The sequence below is a fragment of the Drosophila yakuba genome, chromosome 2L (genome assembly GCF_016746365.2).
Source record: "Drosophila yakuba strain Tai18E2 chromosome 2L, Prin_Dyak_Tai18E2_2.1, whole genome shotgun sequence".
NCBI classification, from domain to species: domain Eukaryota; kingdom Metazoa; phylum Arthropoda; class Insecta; order Diptera; family Drosophilidae; genus Drosophila; species Drosophila yakuba.
In genome coordinates, this window is record NC_052527.2 from 9,152,647 (window position 1) to 9,162,705 (window position 10,059).

The following is a 10,059-nucleotide window of genomic DNA, read 5'->3' on the forward strand; positions in this document are numbered from 1 at the left end:
GTGTGTATATTAATTGGATGTGTGGTAATTATTAGTACACCACATTTAAATTGAAATAAAGAACCGCCAAACAACCGGTTGCGGTTAACTGCGCTGTTAAGCGTAGATGCTTTTTTTTTAACGGGTAACATGCATCGTTTAACGGAACAGCTGTTATTTTCAGTTACAGAACTGCTGTTCGGCTGTTATGGGCAAAGCCGCATGTTATCGATAACCGAAATTTATTTGGTGTTATTTTTCGCAAAAAGAGTTTTCTTTAGCAACGAAGCTTTTTATAAGTATTAAGTGATCCGGAATGATATCCCTACCCGACACAGACAGCGAGGATGAGCTGCCACCCGGCTGGGAGGAGCGTGCCACGGATGACGGCACCGTTTGCTATGTGAAGTAAGTCAAAAGTCAAGTCAAGTCATAAACAATAAATAATTATTCTTAATTGCACCCATTAGCCAGCAGGGAAAAACATCACAGTGGACACATCCACGTACGGGTCGCTCCAAACGGATCACGGGCGAGTTACCCCTGGGCTGGGAGAAGTACTACGACGAGCAGGGAAAGCGTTTCATGTTCCTCAACAAGGAGACGCAGCAACGGACGAATGTGGATCCCCGTTTGGCCTTCGCCGTGGAGGAGCCCACACAGAATGTGGCCCAGGTGCGCCAGCGTTTTGACTCCTGCTCCACGGCGTTGCAGGTGCTGCACGGCAAGGATTTGCACGGACGCACCGCCTTGATTACGGGCGCTAATTGTGGCATTGGCTACGAGACCGCTCGTTCGCTGGCCCATCACGGCTGTGAGATCATCTTCGCCTGCCGCAACAGATCCACCACCGAGGCGGCCATCGAAAGGATTGCCCAGGAGCGGCCTGCAGCCCGTGCCCGCTGCCGATTCGCCGCTCTGGACCTCAGCTCTTTGCGTTCGGTGCAGCGATTTGTCGAGGAAATCAAGCAAAGCGTTAGGTCAGTACCATTACATACTTCAAATGTCAATATGATTTAATTGAAAAGTATTTTTATGTTGCAGCCACATTGATTATCTCATCCTAAACGCCGGAGTTTTTGCACTGCCCTACACGAAGACCGAGGATGGTCTGGAAACCACATTCCAGGTCTCGCACCTGTCGCACTTCCACCTCACCTTGCAACTGGAGACTCTGTTTGATTACAAAACACGGATCGTTGTGCTGTCATCCGAGTCGCACAGGTAAATGGGAATTTGAACACCTTAGCACGTAATTTGAAATAGTGTATTGCAGTTATAGAATTGTTTGTATATGTATTCTTATAATGTACATAATAGTAGACGAACTCACTGTCTTACTTGGCTCCTCGTTTGTTTATATTTCGTTTAAAACTTTTGAAGAAGGGTTAAAAGTTATTTGCTCAAAATGTAATGAAAAGCATTTATATTCATAAATTTATATATAGATACTATATAGTACATTTTAACTTAACGTACAAATCAATACCTCTTTCTCCTTTCTTAACACAATTTTGCTTATACATTTCTTAATTACATTTCAGTATGCCAGCACTGTAAATTTCGTTTTATAAAGAATATACTTTTTTTGTTTTGGCTGGCAATTGTGATTATTGCAACCTGTTTGTGTGCAAAATGATTATTATCAAAATCAAACGGGGATTTTAATTAAAACTGAATTTGGTACATGACGCATTTTTAATCCATATTAATACATTGACTTTATCTACAATCAGTTGCTAAAATAGCGCAAATAACTAGATATAAATATATATTTTTTAAGTAGCTAAAAAACTTAATGTGTAACATTGAGAAAACATTTTCCGATGCACACAAATTATAGTGGATATTTTGCAGTCGACGCCATCGCATTTGAATGGCATTTCAAGTTGTCCCCTTTTATTTTTGCAAGTTGATTGCACTTTTATGATTCCACATAGTGGACTTTGCACCGAGCGGTTTCTTTTCGCGCCTTGGTGCCAAACTATTCATAGTCCAGACCAGAAATAGACGCACTTCGTCCCAGTCATGCTGTCTAGTGTAGGTGTTTTCCAAAATGTTTGCCTGTTTGCCTCAGAGTTGTTTGCATAAGATGTTTTCGGTTTGATCCGATTTCAAGGCGAAACGTAATTGAACTCGGCTTGGATTATACATATTATTCTTTGCACAGCCATAGGCTTCGTTTACATATTGTGCTGCGCACTGCGAGGCAAACAAACCCCACATAAAAACAATACAAAGCCAACGCAGCTGCGATTGTACTATCAAAACCATAGGCATTGCGTACAAAAAGCAATATGATCGGCATCACGTGCAGCTGTAAGCACAGTGGCATCAAGAGCTCTTGAAATACAATTGTAATCTGTTTTAAACAGATATATAGATATTTGATACTTATGCATATATGTAGCTCTTGAAACTGATGATGTGCAAAAAAAGTATCTTTGCTTGTATCTTAGAAGTGAATCAAATATATGTACATACATATATTATTTTAAGCTAAAAAAAAGGCTTTCACAGAAAGTAAATTGAAAAGAATGCTTTGTAGATGTCAATCATAATTTGCCCAATTTGCGCTAACTCGCTTAATTAGATTGCTTCACTGGGGGCCTCGAATGGCCCACTGTGCCCGCCATCAATGACCAAATAAATCATTTTGTGAACGAATCTCGTGAAGAGACACAGCACCAAATCAAACTAGCTGGATGTATGTACATACTGGTTGGTGTTTAAGGTTGTTTTGTATCTGCTGCGTGCGTTGCTGTGCGCACGTACCACATTTTTGGCTTCGTGGAGCATACATGACTATCTGCGAGTACTGCAAGTGGCGCACGAGACTTTTGGTTGCACGTTCGCCTGGGCGAGCAAAAGATATGAATGGTGGCATGGAAACCAAACATTTCACAGTCGAAAAACGATTACTTTGCGTTGCTTATTATTGCATCAGGCTACAAAACTAACTTTATCTTTCTGTTTTATAGTTTATAGATACCAAAGAATATTTTTAAGATTTCTCTTTTTACAATAATTATCTAATTGCGTGGGAAAAGTTTTCAATCCCTTAACTACTTGTTGATTCTATTACAAACATGTAATTTCCAGTTGAAAGCTAAAGCAGCGAGTTATTGTTCTAAAATTAAATGGCAATTAATCTGTCTGTAGAACCTAATTAATTAACTTAAATTAGTTTATATACTCAAACATACAAACAGACGAAAAGCACACTTTTTTTTGCCCACCTACCACAACAAGACTTATAAAAACTGGAACGCCAACGGGTTTCGTTTCGATGCCGCTGCCGAGTGCGACCCGTACTTATAAATAACACTGAATTTGCATACATTTTGCGACGTTATATTTACATCGACGCCAAGCCGAGCGCAGGGATTCAATAAGATGAAAACAAATCCAAAGTCCAAAATGTGCGCGGCGCGGTATTTGTGGGCAGAAATGAAATGTTTTCATGTTGCAGCTTTCGTTGATTTCCAATCCGCGGGAAGTGTGCGACTTGCGCATGCGCTACTCCTCGACATTCAGAGGCTTCCTCCCGCCGGATAACTGAAGGGCAATTGGCTAGGAGAGTTCACTGTGCACATGACAGGGTCCTTGTTCGTTGTGGGGCTTTGTTTCGCCGACTGCCGACTACCGACTGCCGGCCCCACTTGTTGACTCACGCCATTGTTGTTGCGAGGAGTATAGTCTTTGTGTGGGGCCATCCCACTGCACTGCATCCCATTAATAAAGAGCGTTTAAAGCCGGCTATGGCCAGCCGGCAATGGCAATCAAGACTCGTTTTGCGATTGTCGGCCGGCGAGGGCAAAGTCCAGTGGGTTCAGTCGGAATGTTCATGTGGGGGTCTCTTACTGGACAAAGAAATGCGTCGCAAATAACCACACTTACTTACTTACTAACTTGCTAACTTGCCTGCTGCAGATTCGCCAATCTGCCCGTGGAGAATCTGGCGGTGCATCATCTGTCGCCGCCGCCGGAGAAATACTGGAGCATGATGGCCTACAACAATGCCAAGCTGTGCAACGTCTTGTTCGCCCAGGAGCTCGCCCAGGTGAGTCATGCCCAAATTTGGCTTAAATTGGGTCAATTACATATATGCATTTAATGCACCCTTTATTTTCAGCGTTGGAAGCAGCGCGGCATTTCGGTGTTCAGCCTGCATCCGGGCAATATGGTGTCCAGTGATCTGTCGCGCAACTATTGGTTCTACCGCCTGCTCTTCGCCATCGTGCGTCCCTTTACCAAGTCGCTGGTGAGTTGAACGAAATGAGTTCTGTTTGCGAAAACTTTCACTAATTGCTTTCCTGTGCCCCATGTGGCATATGGCATATGGCATATGGCAGCAACAAGCAGCTGCCACGAGTATCTACTGCGCCACGGCCAACGAGCTGACCGGATTGTCTGGACTGTACTTCAACAATTGCTTCTTCTGCGAGCCCAGCAAGTTGTCCAAAAGTGCTGCACTGCAGCAGCAACTGTGGAAGCTCAGTGAGCACCTGATTGCCGAGCTTGTGGAGGAGTAGCAGCACATACTCCATATGTACATATATGCATTATGATACCATTGATTCCATTAAGTCTAAATATAAATCAAAATGTTAGTACATTCCGTAATGTTTTGTTGTGCGCTTTAAACCAGATTGTGGATTTGGTTCACCTTTTTGTGCATTTATCAAAAGCTACTGCCAAAATAAGTGCAACGCCATAAACTTGTGAACGTTAAGAATATCATGTATTTTCTTTACACTAAACAAGTATACATTTTGATGTGGTTTTAAGTCTTAATAGGTAGCATTTAAATAACAGTCTAAGTACTAGTCAAGGAACTCTCTTCTCTGGCCAGTGGCCACTAGAAGTCGGAGACGCGACCCTTGCGCTCCCAGTCGCCGTAGCGCGTGGGCTCCGGTCCGGCGGGTCCGCCAATCTCGCCCGTATAGGGATTGGTCTGGTTGGGCCACGGCTTGAGGGGCTCCTGCTCCTGGTAGGGATGGCGCGAGAACTCGTCCAGCTTGCCCAGCGGCGTCTTGGCGCGCAGCTTCTTCTGGAAGGCCATTAGCTTCTCGGTGCGGGTTTTTGGCTCCTTGATCTCGACCACCATGTCGCCACCGCCACCGCCGGCTGATGCTCTCCAAGCGCCGCTCGTCGATAGGTAGCTCACTGTCAATGTAAAAATGGGGGAGGAGTTCGTTAGGATCGGCACTGCAGCACAGTAGGCACTCGCTAAGGCGACACTCTCACACACACACACATGTACACACACCTTGCTTGCCCAGTTGGGGCAGGACTCGCGCCGTTTGTCTGCTCACGGATTGCATCTTGTTTGGATTTGCAATGAATTGGTTTATATAAGTTATGCAAGATGTGCCGGCAAATCTTGGGTTTGCTCGCTTCTTAGTCGCAGTTATATTTGTTTACTCAGCAGTCTCACTTCCGTTTCCGGTTGGGAGCTAATGCCACTTGCTTGCTTGATTGTGCGCGTCTGAATTGCAATCTGCCGCCGCGATTCGCTTTTATAGCCCGCGTTGCTGTTCAGTTTCTTTATTTATTATGCCATATGTTGCGAGGCACTGAAAATGTACTAGTTATAGCCCCACAATATGCGCAGCGGAGACGCACACCGCGGTGCATTACCTTGCTACACAGTCCACGCTCGATCTGGCAACGCTGACATTTAAAATTAAAACCGTTATTATACATATTGGAATAATTTGAAAAAGAAACTCCAAAAAATATTCTAGCTGAAACGTATTTAAAATGCATTCAATCATGCATTCGGTTAGAGATCTTCAATTCGAGGCATATAACCGTTAGTTAGTAATATTTAATTACTAAGAAACATTACAAATACGCTGATTAGTTAACCATGATAATGAATTATAATAGTGTATAAACCTATTTTATTATCGACTGACAACATTCATTTCAGTTCTTTTAGCTGGAGTTTTGCATGTTCCATAGATTTTCATCGTGTTTGTCGTATTTAAGATTAGAGGCATCGATCAGTGGAGTATAATGAGCTCACCCTTTGCATGTAATATCAAAGGTTAGTTGCACTGCTATAAGGTCGCCCAGTCGCCCTCTTCTTATCGCCAAGAGCCATCGGCAATTGAGTGCAGGCGATTAGAAATTGGGTGTCGGACATTATCTTGGCTTATCAGGCATTAAGGTAAGAAACCGAAATAGAAAAGGGCTACTGAAAGACATGAAACGCAGTTTGGAGTTTGCTATGTATTACTTATAATGCGAGTGCATTAAATGGTAACCCCAGATCGAGAAGCCGATGAACCTGCTCATTACATTTCAACTTTGCGCGATTTAAACTCTATAAACGCAGGGAATACTGAAAAAAATACTTTTAGCATATTGAATATCAACTTAATTATGAAACAACTTTATAATTAAATGAACATCATAAATCGGTTGGAAAAACAACTATTATCATATCTATGTGTATGCGTAACACTTTGATTTTGGAAAAGTTTAATCAGTGATTACTTTTTTCAGTGCCATAATTAACAGTTTCCGAAGTTCTGTATCATTTTATTCAGACATTTATGTTCATTTTTCAGGCCGTTCTATATAGCCGACTTGTCGTTTTAAAAACATTTTCCTACCGCCAGTTCAGTCGTTATCAAGTCGGCACTCGAAGTGGTTGGATTGCACCCCCAAGACTAAGAATTACAGATACTCGGGCACTCAATCCAATCCAATCCGTACAACCAACTGGTCAGGTCGCGAGGAGCATTGAATATACATCCATAAATAGTGCCACACTTTCCCCAGACTCGAAGCCAAACGGAATGTTTGCAACTTGAGTTGCATTATCAGAGGTGGCAGATAACCTCCAGCCCGCTCCGTGGACTTGGACTCGGATCAGATCGGATCAGATCTGATTGGATTGGATTGGATCAGACAGCATAAGGAAGTGGAAGGAATCAGACAGTCTGCACATTTAGATTCAGCAGGGCAAAGATCTACCGTCGAGCAAAGAACCCATTCGAGTGAGTTTATAATGCAAAAATTACAGGAGGTAGTCAATAAAGTTTAGAGCGCAAAATTCCACGATTAAGTAGAAACTCGTATTAAAAATCCATTTGGGTTTGTCCTATGATTCATTAAGAAAGCATTCACAGTTAATAAGCGTTTTAAATTTATTTAAATTCCTAATAAAATAAATAATAAATAATAAAAGTGAATAAACTCCCACACAGCACACTCACGGGTGAATAACTTATGTTTATTTATTTTTAGAGATATTACATTTTGTAGGTATCGCAAACGAACCCATTCATTATTTTATGTAATTATGGAGTAATTACAAGATTTTTCAGGAAACTAAACTTGGTCGACTATGTAGCTATTTAAATACGATCTTGAAACAAACTCTTGTAATTATTTCTACTCCTAAAAGAAGAAATGCGAGAAATTAATATGTAAATCAGTTTAACTTAACCTTAACTTACCATTCTAGCCAGCAATTTTAGTTGATTGAAAACGAGTTAAGCCTGGTCAATTAAGTAGTATGTGAACTAAGCCATAAAACCGTTTTCCCACTTCAGGTGCACCAACACATAATGATAGGAAAACGGCGCATTTGGCAGACAAGTGTGGTGGGTCTGCTCCTGGCCAGCTTCAGTCTGTGCTCGGTGGTGTATATGGAGGAGATCGAACGCTGGATGCTCGAGAGGTGCATGGTCCTCCGGCCAGGCACACTAATCAGCGGCCTGTGGCAGTCACCCGCCATGGACATCAACGTGGATCTGTACATATTCAACTGGACAAACTCGGAGCGCTTCAGCGATCCCACTGTGAAGCCCCGGTTCGAGGAGCTGGGACCCTATCGCTTCACGGAGCGGATGCAGAAGGTCGATGTGGAGTGGCACGATGAGAACTCCACGGTGTCCTACAGGCGACGCAGTCGCTTCGATTTCGATCCGATACGCAGTGCCGGACGTCCATCAGATCCCATTGTGGCGCCCAACCTGCTTATCGTGGGTCTGTACCAGAAGATAGCCATGTGGAGTCCCATGCTGCGCTCGCTCATGCTGTTGGCCCTAAATATCTACGGCAGGGAGAAGTCCATGATACGGCCCGCCAGCGATTGGATGTTCGACGGCTTCGACACGCCCATGATCAAGATGAGCAAAATGGTGCCGCCCAGTCTCGTGCCGGAGATGAAGTTCCCCTATGAGAAGATCGGCTATGCGTATCCAGTGAGTCAAGCGAGTTGGAAATATTTCCCATACCCCAACCAAGAAACTTAATCTTTGCAGCGCAATGGCAGCATGGAAGTCTACGGGCACCACAACGTCTACACGGGACAGGATGAGTTCCAAAAACTGGGTCAGATAGCCAGGTGGCGGTACAACAACGTCACAGAGGCCAGTCCCAGGTGCAAGTTGAAGGGCAGTGCCGGGGAGTTCCATCCAATACCGCTGGTGAAGGGCAGACCCATATCCTACTTCCTGCCGGATCTGTGCCGTGAGCTGCAGGTGGACTACTCCGGCACCACCATCTTCGAGGGCATTGAGGCGTTCGTGTACAGAGGCAGTACGCGCAACATGGCCAACGGTAAGGAATCCATAGTAGATTATAGGATGTATTCCATTTGAATTGGAATTGCGCCATTCCAGGTACTGATAATCCGGATAACAGCTGCTACTGCCAGGAGAACTGCCAGGAGCTGAGATCCGGCCTGGTCAACATATCCTCCTGTTGGTATGGAGCGCCTGTCTTTGCATCCTATCCGCACTTCTATAATGCGGATCCCTACTACGCAGAGCAGGTGGAGGGCATGAAGCCCGACAAGGATCGCCACGAGATGGTCATTATGTTGGAGCCCAAAACCGGCATGGTGCTGGAGATCAAGGCGCGCCTTATGGCCAGCTTGCTGGTTGAGCCCAAAACTCATTTGTAAGTATGGTGACCACCATGGAAATCTTAAATCTGTTAAGTAAAACAATAATATTTGCAGAATCTACCGCACGGCGAGAAGAACATTCTTTCCATTGATCTGGGCGGATTACAATGTCCGCATCTCGGACGATCTTTTGGGCTACGTGAAGCTAATGCCGATCCTCGAGCTTGTGGGCAAGATCGTTGGCATCCTGGGCGTGGTCTTGGGCGTGCTGATGGTATTCTGGTATCCCCACCAAATGATCTGGCAGAAGAGCCAGATGCAGAAGATCGAAATTAGTTCCATCGAGACGAATCGGTCATTGGAGCCCGTGAAGAACAGCGATGTGGAGGACTCGCCGCTGCTGAAGGGATTGCAATACACAGGTGCCAAAAATGGGGCGGGAAATTCAAATTAGGGATTTAAGCCAACTAAGTGTGTCATATGTTTAAGTTTGCAAGAGATTGCTTGCCTAGTCTACAGTTTAAGCCAATAAACGGTAAATGGTGTTCATGTGCTGAAATGTATCTAAAGATTCTAGGCATTTGTATGGACGGTTGAACGGTTTTCTTTTTACTGCTGAATGGGATTGTCCGTTGACTTTTCTTATCACTCTGCGTCATCCAGTTAAATAAATCCCCAAGTAAAAAAAAACTTCACACTGATTACTGATTAATATACCTTGTATATATGTACATATATTGTGTGAAAATTATAGCATGCACAAATCACAGCATATTAACACTGAACTTAAAACAATTGATGCACTTGTGAATACTTAACCGATTTAGAACCGTTTCAAGAAAATGCTTACACCACGAAAACAAAAAAGATCCGGTTTTGCGGGCCAATGAATAAGAGAATTAAAGAGAGCGAAGAGAGCTGTACATGCATATGTATGCACAGTGTATTTGTGTGTGTGTATGCGACGCTGTCTGATTATGCCGTACAATTGGTAAAGTCCATTGGAATGTGGAGTATACAAGGTATCCAATTTTAACCTTAATACCAACAATTGGAGGCCTAACATACTTATGGGTACAAGAAATGACATTATTTAATACAAAGACATCATAACTAAAACATTTTTTTAAGTTTTAAATATGCAAAGTATAAAAATAATGTTTTAACTTAAGTGGCAGCAGTAAACTAGAAATCAGTTTAATTTTTAC

General features: G+C 43.4%; 3 protein-coding genes across 3 annotated transcripts; 2 read left to right on the top strand and 1 right to left on the bottom strand.

The window, feature by feature from the left end:
* The first annotated feature begins 192 nt into the window (after positions 1-192).
* LOC6527633 (WW domain-containing oxidoreductase) lies at positions 193-4,597 on the top strand. The gene is made up of 6 exons (XM_002088685.4): positions 193-387; positions 450-959; positions 1,024-1,203; positions 3,913-4,042; positions 4,115-4,243; positions 4,335-4,597. Exons 1-6 carry the CDS (start codon positions 296-298, stop codon positions 4,512-4,514), a joined length of 1,221 nt encoding a protein of 406 aa, XP_002088721.1. The 5' UTR covers positions 193-295; the 3' UTR covers positions 4,515-4,597.
* A 104-nt stretch (positions 4,598-4,701) lies between these two features.
* On the bottom strand, positions 4,702-5,513 carry LOC6527632 (succinate dehydrogenase assembly factor 4, mitochondrial). The gene is made up of 2 exons (XM_002088684.3): positions 5,252-5,513; positions 4,702-5,148 (listed from the first exon to the last, which is right to left on the bottom strand). Exons 1-2 carry the CDS (start codon positions 5,304-5,306, stop codon positions 4,841-4,843), a joined length of 363 nt encoding a protein of 120 aa, XP_002088720.1. The 5' UTR covers positions 5,307-5,513; the 3' UTR covers positions 4,702-4,840.
* A 1,053-nt stretch (positions 5,514-6,566) lies between these two features.
* On the top strand, positions 6,567-9,414 carry LOC6527631 (protein peste). The gene is made up of 5 exons (XM_002088683.4): positions 6,567-6,992; positions 7,551-8,204; positions 8,265-8,562; positions 8,625-8,904; positions 8,966-9,414. Exons 2-5 carry the CDS (start codon positions 7,566-7,568, stop codon positions 9,303-9,305), a joined length of 1,557 nt encoding a protein of 518 aa, XP_002088719.1. The 5' UTR covers positions 6,567-6,992; positions 7,551-7,565; the 3' UTR covers positions 9,306-9,414.
* The last annotated feature ends 645 nt before the right edge of the window (positions 9,415-10,059 follow it).

What these genes read in the sequence shown, in the direction of transcription:
- LOC6527633 (XM_002088685.4), top strand. Translation starts at nt 296, where the DNA reads ATGATATCCCTACCCGACACAGACAGCGAGGATGAGCTGCCACCCGGC. An exon ending in GAAATCAAGCAAAGCGTTAG is followed by an intron (nt 960 to 1,023) that starts GTCAGTACCATT and finishes TTTATGTTGCAG; the next exon opens with CCACATTGATTATCTCATCC. An exon ending in GTCCCTTTACCAAGTCGCTG is followed by an intron (nt 4,244 to 4,334) that starts GTGAGTTGAACG and finishes GGCATATGGCAG; the next exon opens with CAACAAGCAGCTGCCACGAG.
- LOC6527632 (XM_002088684.3), bottom strand. Translation starts at nt 5,306, where the DNA reads ATGCAATCCGTGAGCAGACAAACGGCGCGAGTCCTGCCCCAACTGGGC. An exon ending in GCCCCAACTGGGCAAGCAAG is followed by an intron (nt 5,149 to 5,251) that starts GTGTGTGTACAT and finishes TTACATTGACAG; the next exon opens with TGAGCTACCTATCGACGAGC.
- LOC6527631 (XM_002088683.4), top strand. Translation starts at nt 7,566, where the DNA reads ATGATAGGAAAACGGCGCATTTGGCAGACAAGTGTGGTGGGTCTGCTC. An exon ending in AGATCGGCTATGCGTATCCA is followed by an intron (nt 8,205 to 8,264) that starts GTGAGTCAAGCG and finishes TAATCTTTGCAG; the next exon opens with CGCAATGGCAGCATGGAAGT. An exon ending in TACGCGCAACATGGCCAACG is followed by an intron (nt 8,563 to 8,624) that starts GTAAGGAATCCA and finishes GCGCCATTCCAG; the next exon opens with GTACTGATAATCCGGATAAC.